Raw genomic sequence first — 22,326 nt, 5'->3', positions numbered from 1 at the left:
CTCTACCCCACCAGCGTGGCACAACCCACCTCACTCTCCAGCAAAGGAAGCAAAGCCAACCAATGCTTTGCATTTGCACGAGTGCACAACGCACTCTTCTTTCTTCAGCAAGCAAGCACTGTGCTCAGCACTCAAGGGCGTTTTATTTCATGACTCCTCCAGGAGGCTACATGGTTATCCATGCACACAGCCACAGGATCGGGCTAGCGCTCCTAAATCAGGCTCATATTGCCCAGGAAGACCATCCCAACAGGAGCAGGTACTAAGACAGTGGCACTGAACTGCACCCAAGTGCTGAAGAACACTCCTGAGAAAGCAGAAATTCGAGTTACCAGGGGAATAAGCAGCTCCCTGAAACAGGTAAGCCCAATCTGCTGGTGCTGAATTTCAATTTTCCTTACTTCTCTCCTCCTTTGGAAAACTCTTGTTTTATGCATCACTTCTGCAGGCATCAAACTGGGGCAGGAACAGGCTTAACTGCCAAATGCTCACGTTGTGAGCAGCAAGTGGAGCAATCTGCATTTACACTACAAACTTGTTGTGAAGGAGATGCTGGCGATTAACCCAGTGCACAGACATAAGACAGTCTGGTCTGACACATTTTATGTAGGTCACCAGGAACAAAACTCCACAGAGCTGGAACATTCATTCCAGGGCAGTCCTGTCAGGCTATGCATTAACAGGCACAGCTTTCATCCTGGCACCATAATTCTGAATATCTCCAGGAACCAACACTTGCTGTAAGCACTGAGGATTCATCATTCCAGTATTCACAGAATCCCAGAATGGTTTGATTGGAAAGGACCCTAAAGCCCATCCCATTCCACCCCCTGCCATGGGCAGGGACACCTTCCACTAGCCCAGCCTGCTCCAAGTCCCATCCAACCTGGCCTTGGACACTGCCAGGGATCCAGGGGCAGCCACAGCTGCTCTGGGCACCCTGTGCCAGGGCCTCACCACCCTCACAGCCAAGAATTCCTTCCTAATCATGGAATGGTTTGAGTTGGAAGGGACCTTAAAGCCTATTCCACCCCCTGCCATGGGCAGGGACACCTTCCACCAGACCAGGTTGCTCCCAGCCCCTCATTCTGCACCTTGGAGAAGCTTTAGAGACAACCACACAGCTGGAAAACATGGACAACCCCTTTGGTTCCAGCCCTGAAGGAAGCATCTGCTGAGATAGAGGGAGACTCACGAGGTGGAAGACAAACACGAGTGTCTGACAAGTTACCTGGCAAACTCTGTGGTAAATGAGTGGACAGGGCAGAGTGTGGGAGTGGCGCTGCATGGTGGGGGCTGGAGTGCAAACCAGCCAGAAGACCTAGAGAGAAAAACAAAGAGAGGAGAGGGAAAAAAGGAACAAATACACATCCAAGACAGAAATGAGCAGAGGAGCTGCAGCAGTTAGCTCAGAGCTCGGGTTCCAGCTATTGGCACTTCTGGGTGAGCTCTAGGGATGTGGCCAAGGTTCTCCAAATGCAACTGCTGGAGATACAAAAGCAGGGACCACAGCATGAAGCAACAGCCAGAGAGATGGGCTGGTGTGCAATGGGCCAGCCCAGCAGAGCACTGATGTGACAGCACAGGCACAAGGGACACACAGGTGACCAGCAGGATACTCACTGTGCCCAAGGCCGTGGTGGAAAGTCCCCGGAGCAGGTCCCGTAACTATTGCATCCTTGGAAACTCCTGCTTTTGGGGAGGAGTCGGAACTGAAGGAGATGACATGGAGAGGGAAAGAATGAATAGGAGAGATAATACCTAACGGGGTGGAGCTCAGGGCAGCTGGCAGCTTTGGGTTGTTGGACTTGTAGGATGGAGCCAGTACACTTAAGGAGGAAGAACTCGTTAGCAGCACAGCTCCACTAGTTCCTTTCTGCAAAGCAATGGAAAAGGTCAGTCAGGAGAGGGAAAACCAAGGCACAGCATCATTCATACTTACACATCTGCAAAACATGGAATGCTCAAGAATTCCCCCTTGGAAAAAGCACCCTCCCAGCCAGGGCCCAAGAGATGCCAACACTCGAGGCCATCTGCAGATGGACATGGGCAAGCCAGCTCTTCTGAATGTGGCCATGCTGGATTTGCCTCTATGACTCCCTTGCTCTGGAATTGTGCCTCCATTAGGCAGAGGAAAAGTTTCCATACTGCCTGCGAGTTCCAAGGGGGATGCTTCCTACTCATTTCTGGCAGCACACACTGCTGACAACTCCAGGCACCGAGGTTTGGCACCCAAGGCACCCCGGGATGTTATTTAGGATCCCTCTCATGGACATTCTCATGGCACCACTGGGGAATGCTTCCCAGCTCTCTAGCTCAGTAAAAGACAAGGCACATAAGCTGAGCAGTACATGGTTTCCATTTGAATATACTCATTGAATTTCCCAGCTCTTTCCATGGGCCACAAAGGAAGGCAGGGACGAGCAGCCAAAACCAAATGAATACAACGACATTAGGAGCCATTACTTTTTTGCTATAGATAAAAATTAAGCCCCTTATATCATTAAGTAATACAATATTATAACAACACAAGTCTGTTCTGACAACCCAGGAGTCTTTCCTGAAATGTTCTATCCCAACAAATACTGGGAAAATTTCTTCATGGGAAGGGTGGTCAGGCACTGGCACAGCTGCCCAGGGCTGTGGTGGAGTCACCACATCTGGAAGACTTAAAAGCCACGTGGATGTGGCACTTGGGTCATGGGTTAGAGGTGGCCTTGGCAGTGCTGGGGGAATGGTTGGACTCGATGATCTTAGAGGGCTTTTCCAACCTGAATGATTCCATGGTTCTATGACCACAGCTCATTTATTCTATGGGCCAGTCGTGACAGAAGTGGCAATAATACTAAAATGACTTGCAGTAATTTAAAGAAGGCTAAGTTTGTAGATCCAATTAATAACAAATTCATCATTATACTTTTAGTTTATGCAATTAATTTTACCTCTTGTGATGAATTACCTTACTGCACTTTCTCTTAATCCAAATGGGAGCCCTACTGTCCCCATAACTCACAGAGCCAAGGCAGGACCATGACACAGCCTGGGCAAAAACTGCCCTTTGGAAGGCAGCAAAGTATTCAGCTTAGTGGCTACTTTAAGCTGAAAATGAAAGCTGGAATTCTGGAGGACAAGCCCAGGGCAAAGGCCACAACTTTCTAGCCTAAAGCAGCCAAAATTCAGTCAGTCATTCGAGAATTTCAGAAACTGCTTTTGAAGTGCCCCCTTTAGGGCAGCTGGGAACAAGGCAGGAGCTCACAGCACTGCCCCCTTACCGGCACAGAGGTAGAGGCTGCGGTGCTGCTGACCACAGCTGGCTTTAGGGACGAGGTCAGCAACTTGGCCACGCCCTGCGTGCCGCCGCTGGAATCTCCGTTGGAGCCGCCGGGAGGTGCCACCAGGGTCAGCTTCTGGGAAACGGGAGTTTTCTTCACGGAGGAGCCGGAGGCCGGGCGGCTGGAGGCCGAGCCCGGGGAAGGGGCCGGAACGCTGGGAAGCAAAGTCACAGAGGAGCTGCCCTGGTTTGCAGAAGCTCCAGAGGAGGAGCTGCTGGAGGAGGCCCCGTGCTTGGAGAGGGACCCAGCGACGAAAGGCGATTTGTAAGATTGTCCTGAAGAGCCGGAGCCGCTCGAATGCTTCCCGGCGTAGCTGAGAGACGATGAGGACGAGCCTTGGCTCTTGTGGGAGCTGCTGGAGTTTTGGGCGCTGCTTGGGGACGTGGAGGAATGGAAGCTCTGAGCTTTGGTTGATGACTTGACCTGCTGGAGGAGGGAGCGTTGGGGCAGAGGGGTGGAGGACTTGGGGTTCTGCAGTTTGACAAAGGGAGCTGGGGAGGTGAAGGTTTTCTGGAGCTGAGCACCAGGGTGGAAGACCTTCACCTGAGAGCCCGGCACTGGCACCGAGGCTGGGGGTCCGTGGCCTGGCCTGACCAGGCTGTGGTGCTTCTGCTTAGCCTGGTGGGCATCAGGAAGGATTTTGCTGGGGGAAGCTTGGCAGGAATGCTCTTTGTAATTAGAGTTCTCTGTCTTCTTGTCTTGAGAAGACTGGCCCAACGCCAGGGCCTGTTCAGCTAGGAAGTTTAGAGGAGACTGGAGGGAACCAGAGGATGATGTAGGGGCAGGGTTGGGCTTTGGAAATGTCCTCTTCTCCTCTGAGGATGCAAGAGTTGGGATCTTCTCTGGTGGAGCTTTTGGAGCTGCAGGAAGAGTAAAGTCAGGGCTCCCTCCCGCCCTGCTGTTCAGCACAGCCAGTTCCTTGGACACTGCTTCCAGGGAGGAGGTGGGGTTGTGAATCAAGTCCTCATCCAAGGAGTCATCCTTGAAGGTGGCAGGAGTGGCGGTGCTGCTGGCAGCTTGGGCCGTGCCAAGGGACAAGAATTCCCTGTTTTGGGCACTGATGCCCAGGGCTCCTCCCTGGGGCTCTGAGGACATGGCCAAGGTGGTGCTCGAGTGCAGGGAAGGGACGGACACCGACAGCTTCTTGTCTGGCTTGCAGGAAGAGTCCTGGAACATCACAGGAGAAGGCACAGTCAGAAGAGAGACAGGGTTCACGGTTTGGGGATAAAAGGCAGGTTACACACATTCTGTGTCCGTGAGCCCCCACTTCCCTCCCAGCTGCCACTGCCATCCATTTTAGCTGCTGTTCCAGTTGTTGTTTCCAAGCCAAATACTGAGCAGAGCCATTTCACAGTAGCTGACGTACGGATACAAAACTCAAACACGGGATTCAGGATGGCAGTCACTTGGCTTTTGGCACATACCAACCATGAGAACCAGAAAACAGAACTCACCTTCACTTTCACCTTAGTAGGAGCTATAACTTTCTTCTTCGCCCTGTTTGGAGGAAGACAAGAGAAATGTGGCTCAGTGAATGCCCTCAGGGAAGAAGCCAGTTAGGGAGCACACCCAGGCCCTGTCAGAGATGATCCAGAGAGTCTTTGCAGGGAACAGAGGCAGCATCTCAGGTTGCTAGGATTCAAAACCACATGACATTTGGTTGCTGCTCTTGGAAGCCCCAACTCGCACACAGGGAGCGGATTAGGGAGCAGAGCAGAGTCTTGGAATGGCAGCAGAGCAGCAAACACCCACACACAAACATCCTGCATCAACTGCAGGACCCCACTGCTGCCCTCCTACAGCAATGCCCAGAGAGAAACTGGCACAGAGACTGTTCTGCAGAAGTTACACCTTCCTTTTGGGTTCCCAGAAGAAGCCGAGGATGCAAAAGCATCTGCCAAATTCCCCGAGAATAGATCTGGTCAGATGCAATCTCTGGTACAAGACATCCCTGAGCTGCTGGGTGGTGTGGCTGAAGGAAGGATGACTCTACACCCTACTCCACAGTGTTTCTCACACTTCCCCTCACTCATCCAGTGCCTAGAACAGGACTGTCTGCCAAACAGACACCAGCCTGAATCCATGTCCTCATCTATTATCAACCACCAGCAAGATCCATGAGAGCCTTTGGATTAAAGCCCCTGCCCAGCTGGATTCTGATGGCTCTTGGTTTGCCACCCGCCAGCCTGTTGCACCCTCCTTCACCAGTCTGAGCTCGTTGTGCCCCTCCTTGAACCAGGCAACAAGAAAGAGGGAATCCAGAATCCAGTAAGGACCAACTGAACAGGCTGCAATAGTCACAACTCCACTTTACCTCGCTGTGCCTGCCAGGCCCAGCACACAGGCCTGGCTCCAGGCTGTTGAACCAGGGGGCAACCTGGCTTCAAAGTTCTTCTTTTTGAGCTTACTGAAGGCTAAAGCACCTCAGGAAAGTGTTGGGAGATGTCACACACAAACAACTGCTCTCCCTTGACCTCCCCAAAGGAAGCAGCGCCGATCTATGCGGGGGGAGCCAAGCAAGCTCAGGTGCTCCTGCACAATCCCCCCAGGCCCCAGGGAATGGAGATCACCAGTTTTCACTCCAAAGGAATGCTGTGATACTCACAGGACTGATGTGAGGTGTCCGTGTACACGCCTGCTCTCCTTAAACAGTGTCCTAAGAAGGGAAGAGAGCAATGAGAAGTGATATCCAGCAAGACCCAGTAGAGCAGCTGGGATCACTGGAGACAGAGCTGCACAGTACAGCAGGGGACTCAGTGAAATTGAAACCACAGAGAGCAAACAAATATTCAGCCCTTTTCCAGGAAGATTCTCCTGAGCTGCCCCACACAATTCTCTCTCTGGGGAGCAATGCTGGTAGGCACTGGAAAAGCCATTAAGGCAGTGGTTGGACAATACCTAAGGAAAAAGCTCTGCCAGCTTAAAAAGCCGACTGGAGAGGCAGGATCATCACTCAGGGCGTTCCTGCTGCCAGAGATCATCCAAGAGCTCTTCAGCTTCCAGGGAGAAAGGTTCCCTTCCCTTCCTCTCACACAGCAATGAAGGAGAGAAGGGTCTGTGTTGCCTTTGTGTCCCCAGCCAAGAGCTGAGGTGACTCTGTACAGCACAACCCTTTCTGGAAGGGCTGACCAAGCACAGACTGGGCTTCATCCAAAGCCCTGCACTACTCAGGGTAAACCAGAGTCTCCCACAAACACTCTCTGACCCAAACCAGCTGCCACTCAGCTGCCTTCTTACATGTCAGGGAGGAGTCAGAAACATTCCTTCAGTACTGGCACATGGAATGTGATTCCTGGCTGGTGTTAACAGACTTTTGTTATCCTTTTTCTCTTACAAAGCAAGCTGATGTTATCCCAATATTCTGTTAATCATCTCTTAGTATTAATGGAGGAAACAGACTCATGGCAGGGCCTCTCTCAACTCATACATGAAATTGCTGCTCTGTCCACCTTCAAGTTCCTCTTACAGATGAACTTCTGAGATCATGATGACAGCAAATCAAGCTGACTTATCCATAAAATTGTTACAGTTTCCCTAGAGCCACCAATCCCTCCCTGTGGTTGTCACTCTACCCTCTGCCTTTAAACCACCAAGTCAGAGAATATCTTGAGTTGGATGGGACCCAGAAAGATCAAGCCCAACTCCAAGTCCCAGCAGGAGAAACCATTATCCTTGAGCCCCTGGAAAGCAATCAGGAAACCCACTTTTATTGAGTCATTCTGTACTTAACTCCACTGGAAGTGCCTCCTACACTGAGTCTTGGGTGAGCACCTGAATGCCCAACAACAGTTTCACCATCAAACTTGGAGTTAAAGATTTTAATTTCCTTTTACTCAAATAAAAGTTTTTAAAACTTGGCAAGCCAAGATCCTCAGGCTGGGTATATCTTCATTAACTAAGGAGGAATCTTCCCCCACCTCCTAATGCCATCTTTCAGCTCCTGCACCACCATGCTACAACCATGCTCAGCACTGAGCTTCCTGTGCACATGCAACTGCAACAAACAGCCATGGACCTTTCCAAGTGGGTCTGTGATATGCTGCTCTTAGGAACTGCCACCTGCATCTTCCTTTATCCCCCCAACACACAGAAAGCAAATTCAGCAGAGAGAAGACAGCACTGCCCAGCTCGTGAAACACAAAGAGACAGGAACAGCTTGGCTTGGAAGGAACCTTAAAGATTCCAGAAGGAAGACTGCAGAGTTGTCCTTTCTTTAAAAGTACTGAGCAAAACAAAGCAGGCCAGAAGATGATGACAGTCCCAGCAGGAGGACTCTGCCATTTGTGTGGCTCTCTGCCACTGCCAGCTCAAGGGCAGGGATGATGGAGAGTAGGAAAGAGCAGGAAACAGCAGTGAGGGTGCAGAAACCACACCAAATTCTACTGACTCTAATAAGCCCCTAAAACTTTTCTGCTTTGCTTTCTTTTGGGAAGACTCCAGAGAAGACTTCCCAAAGTGTCTGGAAAATGTATCCTTTGTGATTATAAAGTGATCCTTTGTAATACAGAGCCAAGAAAGCACAGACTGGCCCGTGGGCCTGACCTCAGTGCCAGTTCTACCTGCCAGTGGCACGCCTGACATCAGCACAGGACCAAGGCTACTCAGCACTGCTATTTACAGTCCTGACTGCACTCAGGACGTTTGTGAGGTGAAAAGGGACAGAGGAAGTGGGGAGAATATGCTGGAGGGCAGGGCTGCCATTCACAGGGCCCTTCCCAGGCTGGAGAAAGGGACCAACACAAACCTTGTGAAGCTCAATGAAATCCGAGAGCACCAAGTCCTGCAGCTGGGATGGAAAAACCCTGGGCAGCTGCCCTGCAGGAAAGGACCTGGGGGTCCTGGGGGGCAAGCTGAAGGGGAGCCACTGCTGCAAAGGTGTCCTGCTGAGAGCAAACTATCCCCTGTTCAGCACCTGGGAGGGCACATCTGGACACAGATCCAGTTTCAGGGTCCCCACAATACAAGAGAGATGCCAACAAACTGGAGACAGCCCGAGGAACAGGGACATGTGACAGCCAAGGAGAGGTGGAGGGAACTGGGTTTGCTCAGCCTGGAAAAGGAGAAGCCCCAGGAGGAGTCTGATGGCAGTTTTCCACTACCTAAAGAGTGGTGGGGACAGGGAGACATGACCAAGATGGGAGCCAGACCTTTCTCAAAGGCACACAGTGAAAAACAAAAGCAGGGAATATTCAGTTCAGTGCAGCAAGGGAATTCTTACTGGAAATAAGGAGGAAAGATTTCATGAAGAGTGATCAAGTACCAGAACAGGAGCCCAGAGATGCTGTGGTAATCTCCATCCTTGGGAATTTCCAAAATTCCACATGCCAAAGCCCTGAGCACTCTGATCTAACTCTGAAGCCAGCCATTCCCTGAGCAAGGGCAGGACTAACGACCTTCCCAGGTCCCTTGGGACAAGGAATCCCTTGATTCTTGCTCACCTGGCCTGCATCCAGCCTTTTGGCCAAAGGGGCTTCACCTCTCCTTCTAGGAAGGTCTTCACATAATCCTCTAGAGACTGAGCCTTATTCTTGTCAAGGTCATAACCATCCAACTTAATCTTCACCAAGTGGCAAAGCAGCTCCCTGAGGAACAGGAAGATTTCAGATACGGTTACGCAGATTGACCTTTCCCACTTGGAGATCATTCTCTTTATCCAGGCTGGATAAACACACCAAGACACACCTGGCCCTTGCTAATACAACCCTGCACTGCCTCCCCAAGAATGGGGAAGGGAAAGGCACAGTCCGTGCTCTGTGTGTGCACACACGTGGATGCACCAGGGAGAAAAGTCTTGTTACCCCTTCCCAGTGTCATCTCCTGAAACAGCTGAGGTAGCAAAACCAGTACCAGAGCCACAGGCACCAGTAACAACCACAGAACCGAACCTCTCAGCAAGGAGAAGGCAGGAAGCAAAGCTGGCTGTGTCCTAAATGAATCAACAGCACAAATTGATTTGTTCCAGAGTAAGAAGAAAAAGACAGCAAGACTGATTTTCCTTTGACCCTTTGTCACTCTCCCCTGTTCTCAGCACTCCCTTCTCCGTCAATCCCCCAAGTGCCAGGGGCAGCAAAACCCAACAGCTTCAACTGCTTCCACAACCAGAGCTTGGGTGTGTTAAGAGTCTGGGCTGTAGGATGTCAGCAATTCAGCTGAATCCCTTCTGTTCCCAAAGATCAGACTCTCTCTTTTGGACTCTGCACAGAGGCTTCTCAGCACTTCTCTCAGAGCTAGCCTGGGCCTGAAAGCAGCTTCAGGGTGAGATGTAATAAATGCAGTAATGGCTTCCATAAACAGCACCATGTGCCACGAGCCTCCAAGCTGACTGTTCCTACAGGTGATCAGCACTGCTCTGAAAACAAGACACAGGCACCAAAATGCTTCACTGCCAACGGCAAAGAATGACACAGGTCGTGGGTTGGTTAATATCTCAGTTATTCAAACCTGATTTCATCATTCCACTGGAATTTCTTCCGTGGGCCCGCGACGCGCTTCCCTCCCTTTTCCTCATCCTCATCATCATCAGAACAAACTCGCTGCTCTTTGTCCTTTTCCTCTTCCAGCATCCTAAAACAGAGACAGAAAATGTGGAAGTGATTGTCCTGCAGGTTCAAGTGGAGGATTAAGTATCTCTGAACAGTACTGGTCAGAGGTCTCAATACCAGCAATCAATCTCTGGCTTAGGGTGCAAGCTGAGCTATGGGCTCAAGGTTAAGAAATCTCCCAATATTTTGTAATAAGAGATCATGGGACTAAGCCAGCCTGACTGTTCCCAGGCTGCCATGTTCCTAAGGACACGCCTGCACAGGCAAAACCCCTCAGCCCAGCTCTGGTGCCATCAGTGCTGCTGTAGCTGGCATTGCCACAGACAGCACAAAGAACACACACAGCTCAACTGGGCCAATCAATGCCCATCAGTAAATTTAGCCTACAGAACAAGAAGAGGTGGTAAACTTCAGGAGAGCAGCCTCCAGGCCACAGAGAGCCTGCTGGGGAATCAGCAAACGAGGAGCTTACTTGGCGAACTTGGCCTGAGTATGGGCTTGGCATTCCTCCTGGTACTTGGCCACCTGCTCTGGCATGGCCCTTCCAATGGCTTCCTTCAGCTTCTGCAGCGGCTCCTTCAGTCGGCCACCCTGGAGCAAGCACAGAGCACCCTGAAGCTCCACGTGGCTGGGACACCAAAACCCAGCCAGTTCAGAAGCCGCTGTGCCAGGACGGTGCCCCATGGAGGCTGTTTGGGGCCACCAGCCACGCTGGGCACGTCAGGGGCACCACACACACAAGGGGCTGTGCTGGCAAGCTCCCTCACCTGCTCGTAGAGGTAGAGCCTGCGGGCTCGCTTGAGCAGGGTGTCCTTGCTGCAGGGGAAGAAGGCGGCCAGGTGAGCGTAGACCCCCGAGCGCACCTGGCTGCTCAGCTCCCGCGTCTGCAGCTCGATGCTGGGGACACAAACACAGCGTTAGCAGGGCCTGACAGCGATCCTCTGAGCAAGCAGGGAAACTCTGAGGGCAGCTGGAGGCAGGGAGAGAGGGACAAAGGACAAGGCACGCTGCGTTGAAGGTTCTTTGGGTTCCAGGATCAACGGATTTTATCCCAAGCTATGCTTTGAATCTGGTCTGGGAGGAGCTGGAGAAGGAACAAATGGAAGTCAGCAGTCTCATCTGTTCTGCAGCTCTCCCTGGCAGCTGAATGCAGGAGGGTCAGGTACTGAGATGGGAAGTGCACAGTGGTTATGGCAGAGGAATTCAGGACAATAAAAAAATCAAACTTCATCCCTTGGGTTTCAACTTCCAAGTGAGCAGATGAGAGAGATCAGAGTGTGCCAAACCCATCTACACAGTTAAACAGAACTTAGGAGCCTGGCTTTTTAAGCCACCTCTTGGTATCAAAAAGTGTAAAATGCCAAGTGATTCATCAACACCATCATCAAAGTCACAGAACGCTTTGGGTTGGAAGGGACCATCTTGTTCCACCCCTGCCATAGGCAGGGACACCTTCCACTAGCCCAGCTTGCTCCAAGCCCCAATGTCCAGCCTGGCCTTGGACACTGCCAGGGATCCAGGGGCAGCCACAGCTGCTCTGGGCACCCTGTGCCAGGGCCTGCCCACCCTCCCAGGGAACAATTCCTTCCCAATATCCCATCCAGCCCTGCCCTCTGGCACTGGGAAGCCATTCCCTGTGTCCTGTCTCTCCATCCCTTGTCCCAGTCCCTCTGCAGCTCTCCTGGAGCCCCTTTAGGCACTGGAAGGGGCTCTGAGCTCTCCCGGGATCCTTCCCTTGTCCAGGTGAACACCCCCAGCTCTCCCAGCCTGGCTCCAGAGCAGAGGGGCTCCAGCCCTTGGGGCACCTCCGTGGCCTCCCCTGGACTCTCTCCAGCAGCTCCACGTCCCTCTGCTGTTGGCCCCAGGGCTGGGGCAGCTCTGCAGGTGGGGTCTCACCTGAGGGGGCAGAATCCCCCCATCCCCTGCTGCCCACGCTGGGGGCTCAGCCCAGGGCACAGGGGGGCTCTGGGAGCTCACAGGGGACATGTCCAGCCTCTCACCCACCAACACCCCAAGTCCTTTTCTCCCAGGGCTGCTCTCAGTGAGTTCCTTTTGTCTGGGATTGCCCCAATCCAAACTGTACAGCAAAGTCGTACAAATCTGTCTAAATCTCCTCTGAATGAGGCTGAAGTGATCAGTCTGACACCAGACAAGGCCTGTTTGTGCAGCCAGCACTGGAATGCTGGAAGGTGGTAATCAGCCCTGGAAATGAGAGGGAAACAGAGTCCCAAACCTCCCCTTGGCAGTTGCCTGCAAGTGCCTGGATAAACCTCAATGAAATTAAAGCCTGGGTGTCAGTATTATTGCACTGATCACAAAGCCCTGTGCACTCACCAGCCCTCTCCAGGCACTGGCAGAAGAATGAAGCCATTATCTGCAGCTGCCTGAGCAACACTGGCACTGTGTAATTTGCAGCCTCGAAAACACAGAGCAGGAATGGAATTCCTCCAGTTTTCCCAGAGAACCAGTTGAACACAGCAGCCTTATCCCAGTTCTAAACAATTCTATATAGCATGTAAGTTAAATAGCAAAAACCTGCCTGACATCTCTCACAGGGAGAGACTGGTCTTGCATCAAGCTGAACTCACAGGTCAAGTGACCAAATTTAGGCAAATAATTATCTTGAGAACAGGAGGCCTGGATACATCCCCTCCAATGTTCTCCTACCACATCATATTTCAACTGAAAGCCATTTCTAGGAGACTTTCATGTTATTCTGGCCTGGAAGACCTGCACAAGGACAACCCCACAACTCCTGCTGAACCTGCTCCTGAATTTACCAAAAATGCTCTGCCTAATGCTCTCCTTTCCCACACCTCTCTCCTGGCAGCACTTACTCCAGTATGATGTTGTTGATGTCCTGAGTGAAGAACCTCTGCTTGCCTTCTCCCTCGGCAGCTCTGGCAGCCTGCAAGTCAGGAAATAACACAGATCATCAGCAGCAGTTCACAGCTGGCACAAGCAACCACGTGTCTTCTAAACCAGCACAGAATTACTGCAAAAAAAGGCACAGTTTTATTACATAAACTCTGTCACAGCAGAGGTGAGATCGTGCCCTGTCCTCTCACACCTCCCCAGTTCAAGTCCAGCCCTGCCTGACCTGGTAACACCATGTCCTGCACACCCTGTGACCTTCCCAGTCTGGATTCTCCCCTCCAGATGCACTGGAGTGACCACTCTGGAGTGAAGATTCCTCTCTTTAATGGGACAAAGGAGATGGCTTGGTGGCTTCTTTGGCAAACTTGCCATGGGAAGAACAACAGCTTCAGGGCATGGTTTTAACTTCACAATACATTGAGGAATATGAGCACAGAGCTTGTCCCTGGACCAGGAAAGCTCATCCTAATCCCAACTAAGAAAGGTTGAGGAGACTTATCACCAAGTTTTCGAGATCAATCTGGAAACTAAGCCAAGAAACCAACAGAGAAGAGTCACAGCCACAGGGGATGCGTTATTCCCAGTCAACACCATGGAAACAACAACAAAAAAGTCCTGTTCAGGAAGCTTCCTGAGCTATGACTGCAGCTCACAAAGTGCTGCCCAAAAACATCACACCCATGAAAAATATGTCCAACAAGAGAATAATTCCGAGAGATGAATGAGATAGTAGCAAACTGCCAAGAGCTTTCAGTTTTTTCTGAGTGGGGATATAAACAAAACTGGGATTTGGCACAAGGCACCACAGTGAGTTAGTGATTCCTTGCACAGGAAGGGAGACCAGGAGAGGATTTTGAAATCCCATGATTTACCACTCCAAAGTTGAGGCAGGCAAGCAATTAATTTATGCTCAGAAGGTGAACATTCCTCCCTGCCAGCAGCAGGTCACAGGCAGGTGGTGATACCAAAGGAGAAGGCTCAATGCTAAGAAGAATCCTCAATGGGAAAATTATTTAGGAAGGAGAGGGTTAAAGTCAAAGCAGTTCAAGTAGAAGAGGAAATGCCTGGAGGCTCCATTTAACTCAGGAGATGCTCCCACCTCTGGGATGAAGAGACTTGGCTCTCAGGCAGAGGTACAGCACCTCTTCATTCCCACCTGAGTGCATGTCCCAAAATCCTAACTGACCCAGAGGCTTCAGTTTGTTTCTTTCCTTAACATCCACAATCCAGCAACAAGAGACACAGCAGCAGGAAGATCTAAGCAGCAAAATCAGTGGGGACTCTGCTATTTAACTGCTTCACAACACCATAACAATTAACCTGATATCGTGGAACTTCCAAAATATTCTCCTTTAACTCAGATAGAGTCAAAACCAACTATTTTGGTGCTTTCTGAAGCAGAAACATCCACCAAGAGCCCATTATTTTTATCAGCTGTGGCAATACTTTCTTCAATTCCTCCTCCCCTCCCATCTGCTCACCCCCACTGCACAACTCAGCAGAACAGCTCTCTAAGAGCAGCTTATCTTTAGTAACAGGAGTTACTCAGCATCTCTTACTTAACTAAGAGGTGCTCTCAACTGAAGTGCCCCAGGAGGCAGAACCACCACAGAGCTCCAAGGCCATGTTTATGACTTAAAATCAATGTTTAAAACCACACCAGCAGCAGGAACAAAACCTCCCAGCACTTGTTGACAGGCTAATGGTGACAGCCCTCACACCACAAGGCTGAAAGCACACTTTGACACGCCAGGAAGGCATCCCTGACCAGCACCCGATGTTTTCCTTCTCCCAAAACAGACTGGAGCTTCCCACACACACCACATTTTGGAGAAGATGGGTGAGTCCCACAGCAGGAGTCCAGCTGCAGGAGGAGCTACTGGTGAAAACACACAGGACCATCCTTCTAGACATTAATCTATTCCACTCCCTAAATGGTATCCCAACAACGAGATGTTAAAAATGGGGAAAGGACTCCAACTGGTGCAGCTTCAGAGTGGTACCCAAGCTTCAGTGAAGGATCTGCCTGTGTATGACATGGAAATGGTTCTAGCAAATCCTCAAGCCCCATCTACAGGGCTTTCCAGGCCTTCTCACACCGTGGAACTGTGGCAATGCTTTCCAGCTGCAGCCTCTGATTTTACACACAGAACACTGTGCACCCCTTCCCTGTCCTGAGCAGCACAGCATTTTAAAAGTATTATGGTGGGATTTGTCCTTGTCGTGGTTTAACCCCAGCCTGCAACTCAGCCCCACACAATTGCTTGCTCCCTCATCCAGGTGGGATGGGGCAGGAAATCACAAGGGTGAAAGGGAGAAAACTCCTGGGCTGAGATAAACGCAGTGTAACAGGGAAAGCAAAAGCCATACAAGAAAAGCAAAACAAGGAATTCATTCCCCACTTCCCATGGACAGGCAGGTGTTCAGCCATCCCCAGAACAGCAGGGCTCCATCACACGTAACAGTTCCTTGGGAAGACAAATGCCATCACTCCAAACATCCCCCTCTTCCTTCCTCTTCCCCCAGCTTTATATACTGAGCATCACCCCCCATGGTCTGGGATATCCCTGTTGGGATCAGCTGTGCTGTGTCCCCTCCCAGCTCCTCATGCCCCCCAGCCCCTTGCTGGCAGCGTGGGGTGAGGAGCAGCAAAGGCCTTGGCACTGGGTGAGCACTCTCTGCTCAGCAATAACAAAAACATCCCTGGGTTATGAGCTCCCTTTACAGCACAATCCCAAAACAGCCTGATACCAGCCACTGTGGGGAAAATTAACTCCATCCCAGCCCAAATCAGCCTCAGTAATTCACATTTCAGTTCATTCATGTCAAGCTGACATTAGAAATTACTTCTTGCATCAGCTCCATACTTTGCCAAGAGGGGTAAAGGAGGAATCCTGATCAGGTGTGATCTTGAGTGTTACATTCAGTGGGTAGCAAGGTCCTGGACTTGGACATCACTTGACATCTGGGCCTTCAAGGAAATGACTCAGAGGAAACCAGGTGACACCAAGGTGTGATCCCAGTGGCACTGAGGAACTCCCCCACTGGAATGTGCTCTGTGCCTGGGTGCTGCCACACACACCCAGAAGAGCTGTGCCCCCTCCAGTGACCACCAGCCCCACTGCCCCCAGCAGCTGCTGTACCTGAGCCAGTTCCTTGATCCGTTTCTCCAGGGGGGCTGGCAGCCCTTCTGGGAGGGAAGGTGGCTGCTTGAACTCCTGCTCCAAGCCCGTGCCACCAGGGTCGCTGCCATCCTCGGCCTCAGGGAAGGGGCTGCCCTCCGGGGACTCGCTGAGGAGCCGCTCCAGGTCCAGGTCACTCAGGGAGTCCATGGCTGTGGCTGCCTGGAGCAGGTCACTGTCACTGGCGTGGCCGAAAAGCGAGAGCAGAGGGTCGGCCATGGCCTCTGCCTCCCTTGGGGCTGCAGGGTCTGCTGGGGAAGGAGTCACCACTTTCTGCTCTTCATCTTTTTTCTTCTGAGCATCCTTCTCCTTCTGAAACTTCTTCAGCATCTCCTTGACACTGAGAGCTCCAGAGTATTTCTTCTTCTTTTTCTCCTTACTTGCATTTAATGCTGTGAAGCTGCAAACAAAGCATGGAGGGGGAAAGGGAACTGAATACAAGATCAAGGAGCAAAGAGGGTCCCTTCCCCCCAGTTCACTTCAGGCACAATTCCCTGGAAAGTCTTAGCCCCTTAACCAAGTACACCAGAAAAAGTATTTTACAGCTTCTGAAAGTCTTAAGGTTCTGCCTGTTCCTCTCAGCTCAGAGAAGGCTGTCCTGACTCACTGCAGAGAGGTGCCGGGGCTTAAACCACCTCCACAGAGCTCTGCTTTCATTTAGCTTCATGATATTATTGTTATTCCAGCAAGGAAGGATGGGAAATGCACAATTAGTACAGAGGAACTGAGGCAGGACAGAGTTAGTGTGAAGCTTTCTGTTGTGTTGAAACCAGGAGAGCAAATTCTTTTCCTTGCTCGCTTGGAAGGGATCACACACTGATGATACCACGTCAGACACATGGTTTGCTGCTGCCCAAAAGCAGATCCACACAGGAAAAAATAAATTACAAAGAATAGTTAAAGGAAGAAGGAAAAAACTTAGGAGGCAAATATAGGAAAAGAGTGAAAAGCAACAGATATAGATACTGAAAGAGACAGGCCATGCAGACCAAAGCAAGGACAGAGCTACAGCACAAGATGACTCAGAACAAAAAGAAAAACCATTCCATTTTACAGCCCAAAAGCTACAAAAGAGCTGAGCACTCATCCAAGAAATACTTTGGGCAGGAGTACAAAGGATTGCCCAGAGAGAGCAGTAACACAGCCTGCCTTGTCACCTCTCCCTCCCTGCCAGCCCGACACTCGTACAGCCCCGAGTCCAAGCCCTTCCCACCTGCCTTTCCTCCCACAGCTTTGTCTCAACAGTTGTTACCTTTCTCTCTACTCCCCATATCTGTTCCTACTCAGTGCCTAAACAGAGCTCCAAAAACACCACTCCTGCAGCCAGCTGTGCCCCCCCTTTGCTCAGACACTGCTGCTGAGGAGCTGTGCTCCTTCCCTGATCATCCCCTGCCTTTCTGTCCCACTTTGGAAGCAACGGGGCTTTTCCTGCTGGTGTTTGCAATGTGCATTGGAGCCGCCCCACACTGCAACAGGTTCCTACTGCAGCCACCTGGAACCCTGAAACAAGGTGCTGAGCAGCAAGAATTCCCTCCTCCCCTCCTTACCCAGCTTTTGGAAACTTGGACTTCTTCGATTTCTTTTCCTTGTCGTAAGAATCATCCTTCTTCTTCTTCTTTATTTTTTCACCCCCATCTTTCAACTTCCGCTTCTGCAGAGGGTTAAAAACGAGTCACAATCAGAGAGTTTCCCACAACACCACCAGCACTCCCAGAGCCACTTTGGGACCTCTCCCAACACTGTGAAAATGCAGGACTCATTAACCCAGCCCCACTACATCCTTCACCACGGTTCTGGCATGTGTTGCCTTCAGCATTTGACAGCACCCCCATAATGCTGTGACTTCCAGGGTGACAGGGAGCTGCTGTCACCTCTGCTCCAGGAACCAGGTAACCCTGCCAGAGTCTGATCCATGCCAGACAGGCTTCATTTCACTAAGAAATTTCAGGACACAATGGGATTTCAAGTGCTCATCCCTGTTCTGCCCACACCAAGTCACGAATCTCTCCCACTCTGGATGCCAACACACTTTCATGCGGCAAGCTCTGAGCTGTAACAGACAGGATAATTGAGAAAGCTGCCTTGCTGACCTTGGGACACTTCTTCTTCTTCTCTTTGACATAATCATCCTCAGACTCAGAGGCCTGCCGGAACTGCAGCGTTCCCGAGTTGATGTAAAACCCTCCGTACTTTGTAGTGAGAGAAGCAGGAACCAGCTCATCGTACTGGAAGTAACAGAGAAGAGTTTATTGGCACTGGGAGCTTGCTTACTCCATCCCATAGCTCAGCTGCTTGGAAAATGCAGTGGGGTTCACAGAATCACAAAATATGCTGAGTTGGAAGGGATCCATCAGGACTGAGTCCAGCTCCTGGCCCTGCACAGACACCCCAACAATCCCAACCTGCGCCTGTTGTCCAAATGCTCCTGGAGCTCACACAGGCTTGGTGTTGTGACTACTTCCCTGAGAAAGCTGTTCCAGTGCCTTACAACCCTCTGGGGGAAGAACCTTTTCCTGATATCCCACCTAAACCTCCCTGACTCAGCACCAGCCATTGCCTCGAGTCCTGTCACTGGTCATGAGAATGAGGAGAGTGTGCTCCCCCAAGAACAGCCTGGAATGCCTACCAGCATCTCCTGCCATGCAGCTGCTGCAGGAGCTCTCATTCCCTGGCCCTGGTACCCTCCTGGCTCACTCCCAGTCTAGGTTCAGCCCCCCAGGCAGTCACCTTTAGCCACTCTCAGACCCCCCAGCACTCACAGCTTCCGAGTTGTCGATGAAGGAGTCGGACTCGTCATAGCCATACCCCATATCAATCAGATCCTGAATCCGGTCCTTCCTGCGCCTCTTGCCACCCTGAACAAGGAAACATGGACACTGTGATCACTTTTCTCTTCCAGCACCACAGAGATACCCTGATACAGGACAGCAACACTGGCTCCAGGACAGAAGAACTACAGCAGAACCAAACCAGGGTTGGCTCCCATCACACTGTACTCCCAGGCTGTGGTAAATCCAGTTTTAAGCCTTGTCATACAGAAACAAAACACTGCAGCCAAATGAAAAACTGCCAGCCAGACCCCACACTGAGCTGGGTCTGCACCCCTTCAACATCTCTTCCACAGGGCTTGCTCCTCCCTAAGTGCTCCGGTGGGTACAGACTCAGCACTACAGACATTGAACACACAGAGACTGTGTCAGGGTGACCCACGGGATCAGAAAACAACACACAGCTTGCTACCCCAAAGTGCCAGAGATAAAACACAGTGTGGTTTTACTGCCAACTACAGAAATAATGCAAAAGGAAGAACAGAAAGGAACAGGTAAGGCAGATCCATGCAGCAGTGTCCTGAGGGGAGGGGACTCATCACAGCCCCATGCTCAGAGACTTGGCAGATTCCATCCTGCCGCAGCAACAAGGCCTGGAAATTAATTTTTGCTGAAGGAAATTCAATTTTATCAATCACAGTAAGTGATTTGCCGCTCACTTTAGTTCATGTCATTCACTTTAATCAGACTCGTCTGATTTAAGAATGAATTTGAACTATTTTTGCAGCCCCGAGACAGAAAAAGAACATTAAAAACCAGCATGTGGCAGCCAGGATAAAGGACTGGGGGAGAACAGGAACCCAAGAGCCAGAGAGCATTAAAAGCCCTGCCTGAGAGCTGAACAGCACTGCCCAGCCCAAGGAATAACATCACTTAAAGAAGAAACACTTACATATTTTTCTTCAAACTTCCTAGCAAGAGCCTCCACTTTATGCCTTTCCTTTTCCTCATCATTGAAGGGATCAGCCACGTCTTTCTTCTGTAGAAACAGAAGGGGTGAAACCATGACAGTCAATCCTGTCACACTGCCACCAAAACCCCCTGAATGAAACTCATCCTGACTGGCAGGAGATCAGATAACTCAGCCTTTGGGACAGTGCTGATCAATATCTTCATCAGTGACATGGACAGTGGGATCAGGGCACTCTCAGACTCATGTCTGGGGATGACACCCAGCTGTGTGGTGTGGTTAACACATCTGAGGGATGGGAGCAAATCCAGAGGGACCTGGACAGGCTGGAGAGGTGGGACCATGGGAACCTCACGAGGTTCAACAAAGGCAAGTGCTGGTGCTGCACCTGGGCCAGGGAACCCACGGGATCAATCCAGGCCGAGGGATGAAGGGATTGAGAGCAGCCCTGGGAGGATTCGGGGTGTTGGTGGGTGACAGCTGGACTTGTCCCAGCTGTGAGCACCCAGAAACCCCCTCTGTGCTGGGCTGAGCCCCAGAGTGGGCAGCAGGGGAGGGGGGGATTCTGTCCCTCTGCCCCCTCAGGTGAGACCCCACCTGCAGAGCTGCCCCAGCCCTGGGGCCAACAGCACAGGAAGGATGTGGAGCTGCTGGAGTGAATCCAGAGAAAGCCACGGAGATGTCCCAAGGGCTGGAGCCCCTCTGCTCTGGAGCCAGGCTGGGAGAGCTGGGGGTGCTCACCTGGAGAAGGATCCAGGGAGAGCTCAGAGCCCCTTGCAGGGCCTAAAGGGGCTCCAGGAGAGCTGCAGAGGGACTGGGGACAAGGCATGGAGGGACAGGACACAGGGAATGGCTTCCCAGTGCCAGAGGGCAGGGCTGGATGGGATACTGGGAAGGAATTGTTCCCTGGGAGGGTGGGCAGGCCCTGGCACAGGGTGCCCAGAGCAGCTGTGGCTGCCCCTGGATCCCTGGCAGTGTCCAAGGCCAGGTTGGACATTGGGGCTTGGAGCAGCCTGGGCCAGTGGAAGGTGTCCCTGCCCATGGCAGGGGGTGAACAGGATGAGCTTTAAGACCCTTTCCAAGCCAAACTGGATGGGATTCTGAGAGTGTCACTGCAGTTTGGGTGCCCTCCCAGCTAATTTTGTACCTGCCTCTGCCTCTCCCAACTTTCAAAAAAAAAACCCCAAAATTAAGCAGCATAAAACATCAACTGACTGCCAACAGTTCTGAAGGCAAACAGTAAAAGGAATAGAATCCAGTATGTTTCTTTTCATAGACAAACCCTCCTTACTCCAAGTTTAGATGCTACAGGAGTTTTCATTCATGTCTCCTTTGGTGCTCTTTGGAAAACAACTCCTTATCACTGCCAGCTGCCCAGGTACCAAAACTCACTTTAGATCCAGCCATTCCAAACTAAACGAGCACCACGTCCCACACCTGCCACCAGCACAACACCTTCCCAACACGACATTCCAGCCAAAGCAAAGGAGTGACACAGCGTGGCCTGACAACAAGAACCCCAGCCTGAGGGTCAGTTATCCTGCCTGGAGGATGTTCAACACCCTCCTCCCACCTTGCAGCACCTCACAGCAAACACAGACCCAATTCTCAAAACAGCAATGCTGAGACAGCCTTTGAGACCTTCAGCTACAACACAGGTTCCCACAGGCCCCCAGGGACACTCACCTTGTCACCTGAAGAACCCCCTTTTACTTTCCCTCGACAGCTCTTGAGGAGATCTGGGTAGAAGAACTCTGGGCAGCGTTTGTGGTCCGGCTCAAAGAGGGTCAGAGTGATCCGAACGGCCGTGGCTGCCGGCTCAGGCTCCGGGGGCTGCTCTCCATCGTCCTTCCGAGACCTTTTCAGGAAGCTGCTGCTCAGTGGCCCATGCAGAGTGGTGAACGAAACCCTGTGGGGCTCTGTCATGGCTATGGCCAAGTCTTACCAGGCCTCACGGCATCGTTCCCATGGCATTAGGAAAGGTCTGTCGGGCTGCACTGATGGATTTCACCAATGATAATGGAGGACGCTGGCAGTAGAACAAGTGCTTTGCTTTTGGAGTTTTCTCGGGAAATGACAAAGGGCGGTCCTGTGAGCGCTTGCTGCAATCATTAGAGAGAAAGAAAGAAAGAAGTCAATCCTTGTACCAGACTTCCCTCCAACACTGGCAGTTCCCCGTTATCCCTCCAGTCCACCGCAGGTCTCTCTCCTCACATCACACCGCTCCATTTGTAAGGGCTGAAGGAAATCCAGCTGCCGGGGAAACAAAACGACCCCGCCAGTCTCGCTTTGACGCGACCCAGGAGCCCTGGGCACAAACACCGGGCTGGGCTGCACCTCCCGGGCCGGGGCTGCACCTCTCGGGGCCGGGGCTTCGCTCCGGCCGCCTGATGTCCCGCTGCACGGAGGCCCGGCCACCACCGTCCCTGGAACAGCGGCCCCGGCGGGGGCTGAGCGGGGCCCAGAGCCGAGCGGGACTCGGGGCTGAGCGGGGCCCAGGGCTGAGCGGGGCCCGGGGTGGCAGCGCCTCCGGAGGGAGCGCGGCCCGCGGGGCTAAGGGGAGGGCCGAGGCCGTGGTGCCGGGGCCGGCCGGGCCCCGCCCGCCCTCACTCACCGCCGGCGGGACGCGGCCGCCGCCGCCGCCGCCGCCGCCGC

The 22,326-nt window shown here is 51.9% G+C and overlaps 1 protein-coding gene across 6 annotated transcripts in view; it reads right to left on the bottom strand.

Annotated features, from left to right (window-relative positions):
* UBN1 (ubinuclein 1) overlaps window positions 1–22,326 on the bottom strand; it is a 27,509-nt gene extending 5,183 nt beyond the window's left edge. For 4 of the 6 annotated variants that reach the window (XR_005603144.1, XM_039560659.1, XM_039560657.1 and 1 more), the window contains exons 1-17: window positions 22,286–22,326; window positions 21,358–21,773; window positions 19,654–19,740; window positions 18,693–18,788; window positions 18,024–18,158; window positions 17,481–17,584; window positions 15,895–16,333; window positions 12,712–12,782; window positions 10,642–10,771; window positions 10,347–10,465; window positions 9,774–9,896; window positions 8,771–8,914; window positions 5,938–5,988; window positions 4,787–4,829; window positions 3,273–4,499; window positions 1,624–1,876; window positions 1,232–1,321 (exon numbers count right to left, since the gene is read on the bottom strand). Coding sequence is in view for 5 of the 6 variants with exons in the window: in XM_039560659.1 (XP_039416593.1) it covers window positions 1,232–1,321; window positions 1,624–1,876; window positions 3,273–4,499; window positions 4,787–4,829; window positions 5,938–5,988; window positions 8,771–8,914; window positions 9,774–9,896; window positions 10,347–10,465; window positions 10,642–10,771; window positions 12,712–12,782; window positions 15,895–16,333; window positions 17,481–17,584; window positions 18,024–18,158; window positions 18,693–18,788; window positions 19,654–19,740; window positions 21,358–21,597 (3,352 nt within the window). In the remaining variant the exon portion in view is untranslated. The other 2 variants (XM_039560660.1, XM_039560656.1) reach the window with 2 other exon arrangements.

This window comes from Corvus cornix, chromosome 14 (genome assembly GCF_000738735.6).
Source record: "Corvus cornix cornix isolate S_Up_H32 chromosome 14, ASM73873v5, whole genome shotgun sequence".
NCBI lineage: Eukaryota > Metazoa > Chordata > Aves > Passeriformes > Corvidae > Corvus > Corvus cornix.
The sequence above is the reverse complement of the archived record's forward strand: the minus strand, read 5'-3'. Positions and strand labels throughout refer to the sequence as shown.